The sequence below is a fragment of the Gorilla gorilla genome, chromosome 7 (assembly GCF_029281585.2).
Source record: "Gorilla gorilla gorilla isolate KB3781 chromosome 7, NHGRI_mGorGor1-v2.1_pri, whole genome shotgun sequence".
Taxonomy (NCBI): domain Eukaryota; kingdom Metazoa; phylum Chordata; class Mammalia; order Primates; family Hominidae; genus Gorilla; species Gorilla gorilla.
This window is the reverse complement of record NC_073231.2, coordinates 6,457,234-6,476,473: the sequence shown is the minus strand read 5'-3', so window position 1 is coordinate 6,476,473 and position 19,240 is coordinate 6,457,234. Positions and strand designations below refer to the sequence as shown.

The 19,240-nt window shown below is 46.9% G+C and overlaps 1 protein-coding gene across 3 annotated transcripts in view; it reads right to left on the bottom strand.

Moving 5' to 3' along the window:
• Positions 1–19,240, bottom strand: part of MYOM2 (myomesin 2) — a 100,035-nt gene that overhangs the window by 30,547 nt on the left and 50,248 nt on the right. For all 3 annotated transcript variants that reach the window (XM_031013752.3, XM_063709018.1, XM_063709019.1), the window contains 8 exons: positions 18,229–18,416; positions 15,717–15,843; positions 13,731–13,909; positions 12,004–12,118; positions 8,460–8,616; positions 8,261–8,367; positions 6,020–6,064; positions 5,320–5,456 (listed from right to left, as the gene is read on the bottom strand). In XM_031013752.3, the coding sequence (XP_030869612.3) occupies positions 5,320–5,456; positions 6,020–6,064; positions 8,261–8,367; positions 8,460–8,616; positions 12,004–12,118; positions 13,731–13,909; positions 15,717–15,843; positions 18,229–18,416 (1,055 nt within the window). The remainder of the gene's footprint in view (positions 1–5,319; positions 5,457–6,019; positions 6,065–8,260; positions 8,368–8,459; positions 8,617–12,003; positions 12,119–13,730; positions 13,910–15,716; positions 15,844–18,228; positions 18,417–19,240) is intronic.

Genomic DNA, 19,240 nt, shown 5'->3' with positions numbered 1-19,240 from the left:
ACAGAGAAAGACCCTGTCTCAAAAAAATAAAAAGAAAAAAGAACTTTTGTTAGGCTGGGTGCGGTGGCTCACACCTGTAATCCCAGCACTTTGGGAGGCCAAGGTGGGCAGATCACCTGAGGTGGGGAGTTCAAGACCAGCTTGGCCAACATGGTGAAACCCCAGCTCTACTAAAAATACAAGAATTGGCCAGGTGTGGTGGCGCATGCCTGTAATCCCAGCTACTCAGAAGGCTGAGGCATGAGCTTGAACTCAGGAGGCAGAGGTTGCAGTGAGCCGAGATCACGTCACTGCACTCCAGCCTGGGCAACAGAGTGAGACTGTGTCTCAAAAAAAGGGTGAAAAAAGAAATTTTGTGATATATAATGCATACAACCAAACCACAAACATTTGCCCACACAATTCCCCCTCCCTGCCTGCAGTGCAGCTGTCCATTGTTGCTAAGATAGGAGAAAGATTGGGAGGCTGTTGGTTGGTCTGAGAACACTACATTGCATCGATTCATGATTTCTAGGTTACACTGTATCACAGGAACAGTCCACAGAAGCCTGGACTACCTGCCTCTCTGCTGCTTTGGGGATGAATGCAGGGATATATGTCATGCCTTGGAGTTCCCTGAGGGCCATGCCCCACAGTTCTGAGCTTGCAGGCCTCTCTGCAACAGTGCAGCTTCTGCCCATCCTTGCCATGGCCACCTCACCCGAATGCAGCCCTTGTGACTGTCTCCAAGCAAGACTTCCCTGATGTCCCGGGGTGAGGCTTGGTGTTTTATGGGGTTTCCACAGCTCTGCCTCCCCTCCCCCAGTAGCATCCTGCCCTTGGGAGTACCCTCCCCAGCCTACCGATCCTCCTGCCGTCTGTCTGTCTCGCTAGACAATGAGCCCCTGAGAGCAGGCACGGCGTTACTCATCCCTGCAGCCTCACGCTGTGCCCAGCATCATGCCTGGCAGTGAGAAACACCAAACACATGTCCATCAAGGTTCTGATGAGAAAGTCAGCTGGAGAGGGCTTAGTTCACCCTGCCATCTGTGGCATTGAGGTGGCTGTGGTCTCTGACACTGCTAAGTGACACTGAGCAATTTTGGAAGATAATTATCCTTCTAGGTGAGAGCCCACAGACATGGTCAGGACCGGAGCATCCTTCCCAGTGCAGACCTGAGAAGCCTTCTTGATCAACTGAGACCTTCCCCTCCAGATCAGTCATCGGCTGAAACTATGAACCTGTCCCAGTCGGTCCTTCCTCCATCCCTGGCTGCACCTGTCACCTCTCTTCCTTCAACAGCTAACCCCCTGCACCACCCTCTTTGACCTCCCTGCCCTGGTGCAGCCACGCCCTGGGCACAGAAGCCCCACCCCAGGCAGCATCTGGGGTAGAGACCTCCCAAGGCCTTCACCTGCTCCCAGCTCACCTTCCCCACACCTCTGCTCACTCAGCCTTTGGGATGTGCTAACAGATACTGAAAGGTGTTATGGCTGCTAGTGGATTGTGTTGTACTCCACCTGGATGATACAGTGTCTGACATTCAGCAGGGTCTTGACGGTAGAAGGACCACATCCCAGTATGTGACTCATCCTAAATGCAGCAGTAATGCAAGGCAGGATGGCGTCGAGGGCATCCAATGTCCAACGCGGGACTCGCCCCAGCCATGCCACCGTAGAATCACGGGAGTGTGGATGCCCAGCCTCGGCTTCCTCGTGCCCAGCGTTAGCAATATGGCAGTCTCAGCTGCTGTCAGCATTTTCTGCAGATCTGCATCTACCTGTCGGATCAATCTCAGCTGGAATTGGGGCAAAGGCTTTCCAGCCTGAATAATGATCTTACCCAGGACCCAAGGAGGCTCTTGGATCCACATGAGCAAAACAAAAAACTAATAACCTGTGGTGCTCAGCAAATGAGGCAGGCGTAGCGGGAGGAGACTCCGTCAGCCCTTGGAACCACACTCCTCTTACAGCCCTTGCCTTAGCAGCAATACTACAGAGAATTTCTATCTGCAGGTGACAACGTAAGTTTAGCCAGAAAATCAGCAACCTTCTTCTGATAAATCACGTGCATTTATTTTCACAATGTTCTTCTTTCTCTCTGAGTTTACATTCTGTTTTGATATTGCAAATGCCAGTGCCACCGGAGAGGCTTTAGAAGACAAATATTAGCAAACTGGCCACTTGGTTCAGTTTCTCTCTCTGTGTTCATTTTCTTCAGCATTGTTTCTAAGTTCTTCTGCCTGATATTCAAAGTCTGTATCTTCCGACCCCATTCCTATTCCCCAACGCTATTTCCTAAGATCACTCAAGCAAACAGCCCCCTCTGTTGAGCCCACCCCTCCACTTCCCTGTGTCACTATTCCCTGATCATTCCCCACTCTCTGTGCACTAGAGCGGCTTGGAATGTCTCATTCTCTCCCTCCCATCCCTGACCCCCACCCCCCGACCCATGATTTCTACCTCCTTAACACCCATTTCAATAACCCTCTACCCTTGAAATCCTTCCTGACTACTCCAGCCTCTTCAACTCTCTGCCTTCTCTGAATTCTGAGAGTGTTTACTGTACTGTTTTAATATAACCTGGGTTCTATCTTTCTTCTCTGTCCTCCTCTAATTGAAGGTGTATTTCTTTGACTCCGTGACAGTCTCTGTAAGGGCAACTTCACATCTGACTGTTCTGTCCCTGCTGGTGTATTGGCCAAGTGGATATTCAACAGGTGATGTACAGGGTAGGTGCTGCCGTCCACTGGGAAAGGAAGAGGACCGCCCAAGCTCCCAACAGCTCCTGGGGATGCTGCAATTTTTGTTTCATCGAATCTGACATTCAGGGTTTACGTGTGAATAAAGTCTGCTCCACTCCTACCCCAGGTTTTGATTTCCCATAAACACAAAAATCACCTTCGCAATTAGAAATTCCAATATTATATCAGAGATGTAGATCACACAACGTATACTTGTGTAAGATAACTGAGACTTTTTCTAAACAGAAAACTGGCACAGGAAATTGGTACATCTACAATGATAGAAAGTGACAGAAATGAATGAGAAGGCATGACCTCAGGCTGTTTTTGAGGGAGGGAGATTATTTTAAGAAATGGCTCAACTGCAGGAAGCACAACAACTTTGTCCCCGTCCCTGGAGACTGACGTCGCCCTTGGAGGTACCATGAGCAGGAGAGGGACCTGAGATTCCAGTGGATACACCGTCCCGTGGACCTTGGATTTCTTTACAGTGTGGAGTGTTTACTTCCGAATATCAAGAGTAAACTTCAGGTTGATCAGATAAATGCACTGTCCTTATTTGTATGACATTATCCTCACCTCAAACATCTATGAGTAGAGAATGAATGATAGGAACTTACTTTAACTGGCTCTGAGTAAGAAAAAGGTATGATTCTCACTGAGTAGATTCAAGGTATGATTCTCACTGAGTAGATTCTTAGCAATATAGCAGCTTTTTCCATTTTCTTAGCTGCTGTGCTGCAATGTCTGGGCAGGTTTTACAAAATAATTAGGCTTCTTGCTAATGCCATTATGCAGCAAGATGAAGTTGAATGATTTTGTGAGTGCCATAAATACAGGCTTTTATATGGCTTCCACAAAATAGCATCAATCTTCAAATGTAAAAGTCACCTGTGCATTGCTAACTAAAGAAGTGAAATAGTACAGCCATATTCCAAAAGATTAGCCATGGAGCCAGGGCACCCATCCTGAAAGCAAGCTCTATACAGCAGGCAGGAAGTGCTCAGCAAAAGATATCCCGCAAATAAAGTGCAATTCCCCTAAATTCCCTTTCATTTCATAGCATGGTCTCTGCTCAAAGAAGATTTCTCCAATTACCTGGATCAGACAGTAAGTCTCCCATAGGCAACAGTTATACCACTGGCTTTTTTGCAGCCCAAAAGAAGCTAGATGTTTTCTACTTTCTAGCCGACTCTCCCACGTAGGAGTGAGTCTTAAAGTGTGTCATGATTCTCATGGGAAAGACTGACTGGAGAAGAAAATTCTATGATCCTTACCATGCAAGACTTCTGTCTGATCAACATTCATCTAACTGAGTCCTGCTAAATGCCCATCAGACACAAAGGCTGGACTGCAATGAGGGGTCCAGCTTAGAAATATGGTAGGGGGGCTGCCCGGGAGCATGAGAGGCTCCTGCATCCCACATTTCCCCTAAAACTTGTGTAATGAACAAACCAATCAACACTGAGGACTTAGTACACAGCTAAGGTTGACAACCACACTCTACACTGGGCATTAAGGGGAAAAGGCAGAAGCAGTAAAGATGGGGGCTCTGAGAGAGCCCCAAGCCACCACTGAACAATAAAGTCCCCATGAAATAGGGCTGTCCTTTAACTGGGTCCCAGGCACGCTGTAATTAGAAAAGAGGAAATTTATTGAAACACAACCATTGGCTTCTCAAATATTCTCCAGACAAATAAGGAGTACCTGACATAATTGTTAAGATTCATTTTATACAATCGAAAGCAGAACCGAGGCGGTGTCTGGACCGTGACAGAGCATGTGCCTTTTTTGTTGTTGTTGTTTTGAGACAGAGCCTTGCTGTCTCCCAGGCTAGAGTGCAGTAGTTCAATCATAACTCACTGCAGCTCGGACCTCTCAGGCTCCAGTGATCCTCCCACATCAGCCTCCTAAGTAGCTGGGACTACAGGTGAGCATCACCATGCCCAACTAATTTCTTAAGTTTTTGTAGAGATGGGATCTCCTTATGTTGCCCAGGCTGGTCTTGAACTCCTGGGATCAAGCAGTGCCCCCATCTCGGCCTCCCAAAGTGCCGAGATTACAGGTGAGAGCCACCGTGCCTGGCCAGAACATCACTCTTGACAGCCACACTGTCACATCAGTCTGACACACCAAGATTGCTGCCCAAACAGGCAGAGAAGCCAAAGAAACTTATTCCCCACGGATGCCTTCCATGGGAAGCTGTCAGTGGGGGGAGAATGCAGGGATGCCTCTCTCACAATAGAGCAAAAAATAGATAACTTTAAAACCATTATCAAGAATAAGTGAACTGATTCATCAAGGATATTTTCCCCCACCTGACCTAAACCTTTTCACGAAAAACAAGCTCAAAGTCATTTTTAATGCCAACAGGCTCAGATTTTAAAGACTCCTGATGTCTCCTGTAACCCAGACCAAACCTTTGAACATTGTAAGAATCAACCATCTCCATTCATCTTGTCAACCTTCCACGCCCCAATCTTTAAGGCTCAGAAAAGGATGGAAACAGACAGAGAATGTTGATATTCAGTAACTGACCTAACACAACAAAAGTGGACTCCCTGCAAAGCCAGAGATCACTCACACAGGAACTCACCTCGCTGTCAGAGACTTCTCTGTCGTTAATAATAAATCGGTAGCTGGCATCTGGTGATAAGTGCTCAGCCTGGAGCCAGAAGCGAACCCGCCCCTTATCAAAAATCTCATAAGCTAATTCCGATTTCAGAGGAATTGCTACAGGAAGAAAAGAAATCGCAAGTCAATAACGCATGAATCCTTGTAAGGAAGAATACCTGCAAATTGTAGGGAAATATCAATCCTAGTTACCAATTTTTGAGAATGTGAAACCCTGGTGTATTAGATTATGGAAGCTAAAAATATAAAATAAAACTTGAGTTGGCCTGTTGTTGCCTCTAAAGCCTCATGCCACATGAGCTCTCATTTAGCTTTCCGAATGTGTTCGATAAGTAAAGATGCCTGGATTCTTTCTATATTTAATGCAATTCAATAACAGAAGATTTCACTTCATAGGAAATGAAATCTTGGATCTCACTTGGATTAGGAACAGCTATACTAAACCCAAAATTCTAATCACTGTGTACGCAATGCAAGTTTCAACAAGCTATAATATAAGCTAATATTTGTTTTAAATCAATAGGTTTCAATCCTGTAAGCTGGGATCAGGAAATGAGGCCATCCTTTCCCCAAAGCTGTTCTTCCAAGAGCTCATGCATTAATGAACACGGCCCTCCAGCCAGCGGCTGCAAGCAGAGGGGAAGGGCTGGAGGCTTACTTACTGGGGTTCTTTATTTCATTGCTCAATGCCATCAAACGCTCGAGCTCTAAAACGAAGAAAAAGTATTTCAATTCATCTGGACCTGCACATAGAGAAGTTTGTAGACAACAGCAAGGCGACACACAAGCAAGATTGGAAACCCCCAGGATTTAATTGGAGGACACGAAAGGAATTTAAACTACAAGTCTGAGGGACATACAGGATAGCTTTAACCTTCACCATTTAAAGAACCCACCTAGTACAGGGGCAGCTGAGGACAAGGCAGGGCACAGTCATGGGGACAAAGGAATTGGGGGCAGGGGTAGGTATATCCCTGGAATATAGGAAGACTTGGAAGACAAAAGGTTAAAGGGAGTCTTTTCCAGATCCTTGCACTTAATGTGAGCTCTTTCCTAAAATTGATTGCACTGGCTGAGAACGTGCTTCTGGCCTGTGACTTTCCTTCCCCTCTCAAGATGTCCTTCTTCAATCTCATTAAAGAAAGATATACACACCACTCATTTCATCACTATAGTGTATTACCATGAATTTTAAAAAAAAGGAAAGAAGAAAGAAAACAAAAAAATAAATAAATAAACAAAATACACTGCATTTTGCATTCCTGAGAAAGTCTCAAGAGCAAGGTAAGAAAATCTGGGCTCTAAGCCCCTTCATTTTCTCTCCTTCCTTCTTAAAATTAGAATCAGAAAGAAGATGGTGGTCTCCAAGGCCTTCAAGAACATGTCTATTCAAAATGGAAAAATGAAGTTAGACTTTTCTGCCCAAAAGTAAATTCACATTGGCAACTGGTTTCACAGGGAGGACTGGCTTTCCCAGTTCAACCTTCTGGTAGGAATTTCCATACATGGAATGAACTAAATCTTCAACTGCAAAGTTTTACCTCAAATATATTTGAAGTCTATACACAATATAAGAGAAGGTGGAATTTTTTCTTTTGCAAGTATTTAAAAAAGTTAAAATTAAGATGGAAACTTTGAAATGGTGCAGAGGAATGCACAGCTTTTCAGAATTCCTTCAGGATGTCGTGAAGGTACAAAACTGTGTCAAGACCCTGGAGGCAGGGCCAACAGAGGCTGCTTTAAAAGCATGCAAATGGATTTTGGGTCCTTCCCCGCTCTGCCTGTGAGTGGTGAACTGAGGACCCCAGAAAGGTGAGACAGTGCGGCCTCCTCATTTGTCCGGCTGTGTCTTGTTAAATGTGCATGAGTTTTCCCAAATTTCACCAACATCGAGCCAGACCTGCACACTCGAGAAGCCGAGAGTGTGATTCTGGCTGCCCCCTCCGTGGGTACCTGCCCATCCTCCTGCCCAGCCCACAGCACCGATCCTGGGTCGGATGTTCTCAGATCACAGCCTCTGCATGATATCAACCAGGACAGTGATTGATAACTAAAGGATCTGCTTGTAAACCTTAGGACTCCCCTGGAGATCATTTATGCCATCCCTGGAGAGCACTTTAATAGAAAACTTTTGGAAATTCAAATACCTTAAAGACCCAAAGAAACCCAGAGATCTGAGGATACCATCCAGCCCTACGAGTTCACGCTGCACCACTGCCCCTTCGTTTAAAAATGTCTAAGGCTGACGCTGTCCTGTGGGTGGGGTAGATGAGGGGCCACACAAATACACATGATGCCAGGGAGTTTAAAAAAATCAGCCCTGCCTGCCTGAGACTGTGTGCCTGGTGAACTCAGACCTGTGAACCTACCTAAGAAAACTATTGTTTTTCCCCTTGATTCTCACCAAGTGAGAAAACAGACTTTTCTCACTTCTCTCTGCTGTCTTCCATGTGTAACACAGAAGCAGATTTTCACTTTATCAGTTAAAATTATTTTACATGCATAAAAAAATTTTTCTTTGATCATCCGATTTCTCAGTGTTGGAAGGAAGGGAAGACTCTTCCACCCATAGGTCTCTCATTAATTTCATGGATTTCTTAGTTAATATGTTACCCTCTGCATACCAAACTATTAAAATGTGGCTAAGACTCAACTTTAAAAGTACAAATTGAAGGCTATACAAGCAATATATCAGGACCAGAGACTACTTGGTGGAAGCAGTATAAACTTTAGAGTTTGTTTAATTTCTAAAGCAAGTTTTGGCTTATATACATAGCCCCCACCGCCAGCCTCCTGCAAACATACATCTTTTTTCTAAGCAAGTAAGTCTTTTCTGTGTTGGTGTCAATCTTTGAAAGTGTGATAAAACCAAAACAGACAAGGTTCTGCCATATAAATATTACCTTCTGGGTCCAGAACAAAACTGGAGGACACTCCGTCTGTATCACTTACAGACACGGAGTAAGTCCCTAAATCCTCCTTATCCGGATTCTTTAAGTACAGCTTGGAGCTAAAAAGGAAGAAGAGTAGGTGAATGTCAATCATTTCTGTTTGCAGGAACTTCTAAAAGTTTCCAGTATCCAACTTCCAGGCCTGACTTACTGATCCCCCACGGTTTCGATTTTAAACCTCTCATCATCTGCAATCTCCTCGTAGGATTTGCACCAGGTGAACTGAGACGCGTCTGTCATTTCCTGGCAGTCGAAGCCCAGGTAGATGTTGCCTTGTTCATCGACACCAGCACTGATTTCCTTGGTGCCTGCATAAGAAGAGTATGAGGTGAGCGGCTTAGGGACACGGTGTGCTTTCAACTCTCTTTTGGGAGAGGGTGATATGGTTTGGCTCCGTGTCCACACCCAAATCTCATCTCAAATTGTAATCCCCAAGTGTCGAGGGAGTGAGGCGATTGGATCACGGGGGTGGTTTCCCCCATGCTGTCCTCATGACAGTGACTGAGTCTCATGAGATCTGATGGTTTTAGAAGCACCTGCCATTTCCCCTGCTGGCACTCACTCTGTCCTGCCGCCCTGTGAAGAAGTGCCTTCTGCCATGACTGTAAGTTTCCTGAGGCCTCCCCAGCAAGGAGGAACTGTCAGTCAATTAAACCTCTTTTCTTTATAAGTCACCCAGTCTCAGATATTTCTTCATACCAGCGTGAGAACGGACTAATGCCGAGGGGGTACCCAATGCAGAGACCTCATCTTACACCAAATCATCAGTTGCATTTAATGACCCAGGACTGATGAGAGCATCGTGAGAGAGAAAACACTTTAGGGAGGACCTGGAGGGGCTTGGTTGTTTGGTTGTTGCTAATTTTTTTTAATTTATCATATTTCTGCACACATCCTTCCCTGCATCTCATACAACTGCAGAAAACCTCTCAGGGCTGCCTCTCCAGGCCCTGAAGATCCTGTTCTCTCTGGAATCTCCTTCTCTGACCCTCAGGGGAAGCCCAGCAGCCATGTGCCCACCATGGAGCTCCCCCTTCACACAGCTCTGCCTTCTCCATGGGGCCTTGCCTTGTCTTGTTTGGGAGTAGGGGTTGTTTGTGGTTTATTTGCTACTTTTTGACCCAGGTGAACATCTGGCCGTGTGCAAGGCAGAATCTATGTCTTAGGAATTAGGAATTGGACGAGACACATCTCAGCCTCTGCTGGTGAGTGGAACTGAGGCCATGAAGTGTCAGTGCTCTCGGGTTATGAAGAAGACACAGACGCAAGGAAAGCCAGGTGGCAGGGTGAGATGAAGAGGCCACCGCAGAGAGCCATCAGGATCTTTACAGTCCGAGGCTGCACTGCTTCCTGACACTCAGGTCACACTCTGGGGCTGTGGTTTGGATGTGGATGATCCCCTCAAAACTCACATTGAAATGCAAAAGCCAGTGCAATGGTGTTGGGAGGCGGAGCCTTTAAGAAGTGATTAATGACTGGGGGCAGCACTCATGCCTGTAATCCCAGCACTTTGGGAGGCCAAGGTCAGAGGATCGCTTGAGCTCAGAAGTTCAAGACCAGCCTGGGCAACATAGTGATTTCCTGTCTCTATAAAAAACAGAATAATAAAAATTCTTTTTAAAAGAGGTGATTAGGTCGTTAAGATAGACTCATGTCTTTCTGGAAAGACTGGGTAGATTCTTGCCAATAACCACAGCTGCTGGTTGGTGAAACTGGAATGGACTAGTTCCAGTGAGAGTAAATGTTATAAAGCAAGGCTGCCTCCCATGCTGGGTCCGTTTCCGCACATGCCCAGTTCTCTACCATGTTGTGGGGCAGCGGGAGGCCCTCACCGGAGCCACCAGAGCTGCCGGAGCCACCACAGCAGATCCCGACACTGTGCTTCTTAGACTTCCCGCCTCCAGAATCATGAGCCAAATAAACTTTTTTTTCTTTTTTTTTTTTAAATGGAGTCTCGCTCCGTTGCCCAGGCTAGAGTGCAGTGGCGCGATCTCGGCTCACTGCAACCTCCGCCTCCCAGGTTCACCGCATTCTCCTGCCTCCGCCTCCTGAGTAGCTGGGACTACAGGCGCCCACCACCATGCCCAGCTAATTCTTTTTGTATTTTTTAGTAGAGACGGGGTTTCACCGTGTTAGCCAGGATGGTCTCGATCTCCTGACCTCGTGATCCGCCCGCCTCCTCTTCCCAAAGTGCTGGGATTACAGGTATGAGCCACCACGCCCACGCCCCAATAAACTTTTAAAAACAATTACCCAGCCTCGGTGTTCTGTTACAGCAACACAAAATAGACTGTGTATCCTATGAGTGTGTGTCCTGCCTTCAGAAGTATTTGCCCTTTTAAGGTTGACTCCAGGGAAGTTTTATTCATTGAAACCAAGAAAATTACCAATGGCTTTAAAATTTTCTGATAAAAATCCAGCAGTAATATTTAAAAAATGCCCTCCTTCCTGCACATGGCTTGACCATTCCAAGAACAACCCCTGCCAACCATGAAGATGACCCAAAGTGCTCTCCTTCTCATCCAGGGCCATTAGTGCACAGGCAGAGATTTAAGTGCATACTTCATTTGCCATCCAGATCTTTTTAAAATAACGACAAGACATCCGTTCATTTATCCATACACCCATCAATACATGCACACATAACACATGCATACTCTCCCACTCATTTATCCATATACCTGTACATACATACACATATACACATAATATATGCACACTCTCCCACTCATTTATCCATATACCCATCCATACATACACATATACACTAATACATGCACACTCTCTCACTCATTTATCCACACACCTCTACACACATACACATATACACTAATACATGCACTCTCTCCCACTCATTATCCATATACCCATACATACATACACATATACATATAACACATGCACACTCTCCCACTAATTTATCCATATACCTATACATACATACACATAAACACATAACACATGCACACTCTCCCACTAATTTATCCATACACCTCTACATACATACACATATACACATGATACATGCACAGTCTCCCACTCATTTATCCATATACCCATCCATACATACACATATACACATAACACATGCACACTCTCCCACTAATTTATCCATACACCTCTATATACATACACATATACACATAACACATGCACAGTCTCCCACTCATTTATCCATATACCCATCCATACATACACATATACACATAACACAAGCACACTCTCTCACTCATTTATCCATATACACATATACACATAACACATGCACACTCTCTCACTCATTTATCCACACACCCATCCATCCATACACACAATACATGCACAATCTCCCATTCATTTACACACACACCCACCCATACATGAACACATAATACATGCATTTATCCATACACCCATCCACACATCCACACATAATACATGCACACTCTCCCACTCATTTATTCAGACACCCATGCATAAACACGTAATCCATGCACATTCTCCCATACATTTATCCACATACCCATACATACATGTACATGTAACACATGCACACTCTCCCATTCATTTATCTACAGACCCATCCACACATACACACATAATACATGTTCACTCTCCCACTCATTTATCCACACACCCTCATCCATACATCCATAATACATGCACACTCTCCCCCCAAATCATTGTTGTTATGTAGTTTTTGTTGTAAGCCTTACCTGGTCTCGCCTCTACCAGCACAGGCTCCGACGTCTCTGAGGGCTTCCCCACGCCGTTTGCATTGACTGCCCGGACCCTGAAGACATAGGTCTTACCTTGCTGCAGGTCAGAGACCTTGAAACAACAGAGGAAACACCAGATGTGTGGAGGTAAAATAAAGATGACTGTGGAGTTTTTCACATTTTATTGTGAATAGGGCCTTTTCAAAAATAGCTTATTTTTCCAGTTAGGAAAATGATACTTAATGAGTTAGAAAAGGAGGGAAGAGGAGATTCACAGTGGTGCAGAATGTGACTTTGGAGGAATAAACGCATTCGCTCCCAATCTGATAGAACCTCTTTCATTTTTTTATCTCTGCATATTTTAAAGCAAAAGTAAAATCATACTGACTAGTTTATAATCTGGTGTTTATATTTAACATAATTCTATGGAACCAAATACTATTTTAAGTGTGATATTTAACTGTGTGAAATCATCATTGGGGCATCAGAATTAAATCCATCTCTACTTGTACATACATGGGTTATTCTTATTAAAACCTGCTTGGATAAACATCAGTATATATTTACTAAGCTTCTAGTTGATTTATGTAGCTGATTCTTAGAAGCTGACTCATTCATTCTAAAGAAACTGGCTGTTTCCTGTCATCAAAGGGTTTCTGGAAGGTGTCACCCGTGGAAGGCCCTCTCAGCCTGTGCTCAGGTGCCGGACCCAGATGTGGCTGTGCTTTAGGGAAGGACGCAGGCCCACCCCACCATAGGGCCCAGCACCCAGAGAAGAAAACCTCTGGGTTAAGGCAGTTGGCAACTCAGCTGGAGCATGTAGGCCTCCTGGGGCTCAGTCCTCACACCTGACCCAGTCACTGAGGAACCGCAAGTGCTAAAAACAGAAACATTTGGAGAAAGAGAGGCTGGAGGAAGTGACACATGATAGTTTTGCTCCATGTATGAAAACCATGTGTATATCTGTGTGTGGTGTTTATCAAATGGACTTTAGTGATCACATGAATTAAGTAAATTAAATGTCCCGCGTGAAGTGGAAGGACATAATACAATATGCACCATCCCTTTGGAAAGCACACAGACATAGCCCATGAACAGACAATTGACAGCTATTAGACTGCAATGTGGAAGAAAACAGGCATGTCTGTGCAGTTCCCCAGGAGCGAACAGCATGTTGGTGTGAATGGAAGGAGGGCGCTGCGTCCTCAAGGCACTGTTCTGTCATCTGCTGGGCCCCAAGACGCGCATGGCAGCTGCATCCTCAGCAGCCACGCCCCGGTCATCTGAACAGGTTCACCTCGGGGCTCGGTGCTGGCTTGCACAGAGATCAACAGCACTTTCACACAGAGGGAAACGCCAAGACGAAAGACTTGCCTTTATTTTTTGTTGTTAGTTTGTTTTATTTTTGTGTGTGTGTTTTGTTTTTGAGACAGAGTCTTGCTCTGTCACCCAGGCTGGAGTGCGGTGGCTCAATCTCAGCTCACTGCAACCTCCGCCTCCCGGGTTCAAGCGATTCTCCTGACTCAGCTTCCCGAGTAGCTGGGATTACAGGAGCCTGCCACAGTGCCATGCCCGGCTAATTTTTTTGTATTTTTAGTAGAGACGGGGCTTCTCCATGTTGGCCAGGCTGGTTTCGAACTCCTGACCTCAAGTGATTGGCCCGCCTTTACCTCCCAAAGTGCTGGGATTACAGGCATGAGCCACCACAGCTGGCCAAGACTTACCTTTAAATAACGGTTGGCCGTTGTCGTCTGATTCACAGTGATCCACTCTCCAGCATCCTCCTCCCTGAAGTCCACGAAATATCCAGAAACAGGGCTGCTGCCGGAGTACACAGGGGCCTTCCACAGCATGACCAAGGATGTGTCCCTGACCTCACAGAACGTCAAGTCGTAGGCAGGACCTGTGAAGTCAGATGCCACCTTGTTTCTGCGCGCATAGCCAGTCCAGCACACCCACCGCCCAACCCAGCCCCGGGGACCCACTGCTCCTCTGGGAAGCCCCCCACCAGGACCATCCGTATCTGTTCCCCATCTGATGTTTATCAGCCTCTCTTGCAGAACAGGGTAAGGAGGGTGCTCAGCGTGATGTTGCGGGTCAGGAAAGAGGGCCCAGCCTATGTGGATCTACGTAGAATCATTCAGAAGTCCACACTGCATTCTCGGGACCAGCAGATGCTATCACAGAGAGGAACGGTGTGCAGAAAAGGACAGGTTCTCAAGTTACCCTCCACGGGGCTGGACACCTGGCAGTCACAGTCACTCAGGGAGGCTGCCTACCTGGCCAGAAGCACATCACTGCAGCCCTGTCCTCTACGAACACCCACGGCAACTCTGAGGGCATGTGGTGCGGAGGCCCAGGTCCAGGCAAGCACCAAGCAGTGCAGGGGAACAGAGAGGCAGCCCCGCCCCATCCTCAGCCAGTCTCACTGTGGCCTTGAGCCTTGAGAGGCCATCTCCTATCAACCCTCAAAAGAGGCTCGGGAAACTAGAATGACTTTTTTCTTCTGTTGGTTTTCTAAGGTCCAAAATTTAACTTCATTAAAACAAGAAAGGTAGGAAGGCAGGAAAGAAGGCGGGAGGGAGAGAGGGAGGGAGGGAGGGAAGGAAGGAAGGAAGGAAGGAAGGAAGGAAGGAAGGAAGGAAGGAAGGAAGGAAGGAAAGAGGGAAGGAAGGAAGGAAAGAAGGAAGGAAGGAAAGAAGGAAGGAAGGAATTTTCTAATTGACTTATTCATCTGGATTCTTAGCAGCTGATTTGCTAAGTCAAAAGACACTGACTAAAAGGAAAAAGGCAGTATACTCTGGCCATAACATTGGAAAACAATCTGAACTTTGAACTTTTTCACCTTCAACTTTCAGGATTTACTTTCTCAAAGTATGAGCATATTATCCATTGCACTTGATTCCTGATAGGTTAGAGACAAAGAAATCAACGTCTGGTACTTGAGAACTTGTGAAAACAGAGAGAAAATGTTAGCAGGGCATGGTGACATGAACCTGTGGCCCCAGCTACTCATAAGGCTGAGGCAGGAAGATGGCTTGAACCCAGGAGTTCAAGACCAGCCTGGGCAACATAGAGAGACCTCATCTCAAAACAAAAAACCAGTAGAGTGCGAGCTAAATAAATGCAGGTCTGAAACAATGATGCCTTTTAGAAGCGGAAGCCCCGAGATCCCCAGATGGCCTGAGAGGACAGCAGGAGCTAACCCACGAATGAGAACACTGTCATGCCTCCCCCAAGATCCCCAGATGGCCTGAGAGGACAGCAGGAGCTAACCCACAAACGAGAACCCTGTCGCACCTCCCAGCTGGGGCGCAGGCTCGCACCTTCTCCTCCACCTGTGACCCTCTCTGCCTGCTCCTTTGGGGTAGGTGACCTGGGCCAAATCCGTGTCATAGGTCAGGGGATGCATGGGAAGCTGTCCGTCTCCCCACAGTCTGAGTCCTCCTGTGCTCCCTCCCACCTCACCCTCAGGGCCTCCTACTCTGCCCTTATCACTGGCCTCTGGACCACGCACAGCCCAAACTAGATGCTGGGTCTGCCTGATTCACGGACCTGCACAGCGCCTGGCGCACGGTGGCTCTGCGGCTGCGGGTGTCAGAGGAACAGACATGCTGTGAAGGCTGGCGAGTCCAGAGCCGCAGCCACAGAGGCCCCTTCCCAGCCAGCCTGTGCGCTAGAATGCGGGGGTCCTGGGGGCAGCGACTCACCGGGCTCCGGCATGGTCCAGGCCTCACACTTGAAGTGCTCACTGGGATCCGAGGGCTCCCCGATGCCGGCCAGGTTGACGGCGGCGATTTTGAACTCGTAGAGTGAGCCTTCCGTCAAGCCGTCCACCTATTCAGATTTTGTTTAAATTAATACATGAGATAAAGGATGCCTTACAGCCCACTGAGGGGGAGGAGTTGTTATAACTGGCTTGTGAAATAAAATATGAGAGGAAGGAACCTTGTCGGGAAATTGGACCAAATATTTCAGGAAGGCCCTCGATGTGGCCGACGAGCTGCAGCCGCATGAAACCTTGAGTGTCCTTCACTCAATCCCCAAAGGCTCCTGCGGGGGTGGGGGACAGGTGATACCCCAGTGGCAGGTAAGGAAACTGAGGCCCAGAGAGGCGACGGTCACCCAGGGCCAACTCAAGGGCGGAGGCTTGGAGGAAACAGGCACTCAGCCCACGTACTGTCCCCTGAGCGGGCCCTGCCCTGGACCCAAGGGGGGTCACCCTGGAGACGGAGCCCACCATGTCCCCCATACTTGGACTCTGCAGGACAAGAGCCCCCGGGCTGCCCAGGTCCCTGGGGTGCTGCAGTCTGGGGCCACCCACCGGGCCCTCAGGGACGCTGCCTGGCTGGGGGACAAAGCACTAGGGAGGCCTTTGACCAACACTACGAGCCTCGACTCCCCAGGGCTTGTGGCACAAAAACGCTATCTGGGTAAACACTGTCTCAAAAAATAGCTTCCGAAGTAAGATATCTGAGGATAAACGGCTTCAGTTTATCCTCCTCACTAGACTAGCTGTGAAGCATTCAGAAAGTAAGCAGGTACTTTTCTCAGGAATCTCCCACCGAGTAAAGAACTGTTGTGCTGAGCGAGATGACCCACGGACAAAAGGACAGACACTGTGTGATCTCGCTCAGATGTGGAATCTGAAACAGTTGCACTCACAAAGACAGGGAGCTGAAGGGCGGGTGCCGGATCGGGGAGGCACTGGACAGAGGGACAAAGTTCCAGCAGGAACAGGAGGGGCGAGTTCTGGTGCTTCCTGCACAGCACGGTGATGATTTAGCCCATAATAATGTGTTGTAGACGTATTTCAAAAACATTTTTTAAATAGATTTTAGGCTGGGCACAGTGACTCACGCCTGTAATCCCCGCACTTTGGGAGGCTGAGGCGGGCAGATCACCTGAGGTCAGGAGTTCCAGACCAACCTGGGCAACATGGCAAAACTCTGTCTCTACTGAAATAATACAAAAATTAGCCGGGCATGGTGGTGGGCGCCTGTAATCCCAGCTACTCAGGAGGCTAAGGCAGGAGAATTGCTTGAACCCAGAAGGTGGAGCTTGCAGTGAGCTGAGATCGTGCCACTGCACTCCAGCCTGGGTCACAGAGTGAGACTCTGTCTCTAAAAATAAATAAATATATAAATAAATAGATTTTAAATGTTCTCACTGCAAAAAATTATAAGTACTGGGAGGCAATGGAGATGTTAGTTGGCTTGATTTAATCATTCCATAATGCAAACATATATTAAAATAGCACATTGTACCCCATACATACAATTATTATTTGTCAACTAAAAATAAAATAATTTTTAAGTTGAGAACATTTAGACATTGTAAGGGGTCAGAACAGAGGTTGAACGTGGGCAAAATATCAATAATGTCACAGCAAACTAGAAAGTTGCCTATATATCATCATATGTGTATAAAATATTAAAATATATTATAAAGAGATAGATTTATAAGGCAGAATTTTCTAGTAGACAAAGATTAGATCTTCTAAGGCCTTACACCCTCCAAAAAAGAAAACCGTCCTGTTGGAGTGTAAGTGATTCCCCTGGGGTCTGTGGCTCCCCACGGTCCGGATGGGAGCTGCAGTGTGAGATAAGGGTCATTCATCTATGCTCAGATGAGGGGTCAAGGGCCGGATAGGGAAACAGAACAATGGCTGCCAAGGGGGTGTCTGGATCTGACCCCAGATCTCTGAGCTCCAAGTCGATGTCCTTGCCACTCTCTGCACCTGAGCACCAGGGGCACTGAGGCAAGGGACTCTCTGGGAGGCCTGAAATACAAGAATGTCTCAGGGAAGTGGTGGGTGACAAGCAGGGAGCCAACGTTACTCTCTTCCTAAACAGACATTCAGCGTGACCCTCCCCTGAGGCACACACATGAGACTCCATCCCTGCCCTCAAGGCCTCAGAGCCTAGAACAAGGGACATTACCACAGGTACTGGGACCACATGCTGGTGACACCAGAGGTCATGGACTCATTGTCAGACCCACTCCATCCCTGAGCTCCCTTCTTCACTGCTTCTCAGAAAGAAAAAGAATATGATGCCTAGGATCTTTTTAGCTCCAAAACTTCACGATCTCATGATGCTATTTTTTAATCCATTTTTGTGTCTGTATCAAATTATCTAATGTCATCAAACGCAGAAACATTGCCGGAAATGTAAAGAACCACCCAGGCAAAAATAGACGAAGAAATAAAAACCAACTGACCGTTAGGATTGTCGGTTTGCTGGGTGAGGAATTGACCTCGTGCCAGTTTTTATGGTGAACTTCACGCTTGTCCAGGTAGTAGCCCAGGATGGGCGAGCCACCGCTGAATTTCGGGACCTTCCAGCCGAGGGTCATGGAGTGGCCGTCACAGTTGAGGAGAGTAATCCCATAAGGATGGGACGGGACGGCTGCAAGGAAGCACAGCCAGGGAGTTACCGAGGGCCTCAGCAGGGGGCTTTATCCCCGGGGCAGCCAGCTCCAGTGTGGCAGAGGGAGGAGGAAGCAACGTGGAGACGGGCCTGAACATTGCGCTCTCTGATCACTGTTAACCCACACTTAACCACCTTGGTCTTTACACCTCTTTAAAGGGGATGAGTACAAAAATAAACAAAAATTTATCTCATATATATATATTGCTATTTCTAAGTGTATCTACTAATATTTCCATAGGATGAACAGTTTAAATCTGGTATGAATATTTGACACAGCAGAAGATGTTCTGTCTTCTCTGCCCCCTGAAAGAAGCTTGGAGAAGGAGCTTTCACCTTTACAACCATAAGGAAACTACTCTGCATCTGTGGCCAGAGATGACAGATACGATTCCAGTTTGTTTTAATTTCCTGCACAGTTAGAGGAACTTCAAGTTCCTTCAAATGAGTGTGAATCCGTGTTTCCCTGTTTGAGCAGGGCATTTGAAAGGGACCACCTTCTCCTAACAGGTCGAGAACGGATGGGCCTGAGTTTGCTTGCCCCAGCTCTGAGTCACCTCGATGTGGCCATCCTCTGTTACCTGAGACACAAGTGACTGGAATTAAGTGATTGTTATCATAGAATAAAAACAGGCCAGGTGCGGTAGCTCAAGCCTGTAGTCCCAGAACTTTGGGAGACCAAGGCAGGAGGATTGCTTAAGCTCCTGAGTTTGAGATCAGCCTGGGCAACATGGTAAAACCCCATCTCTACAAAAAATCAAAAAATTAGCTGGGCATGGTGGTGGTGCCTGGGGTCCTAGCTA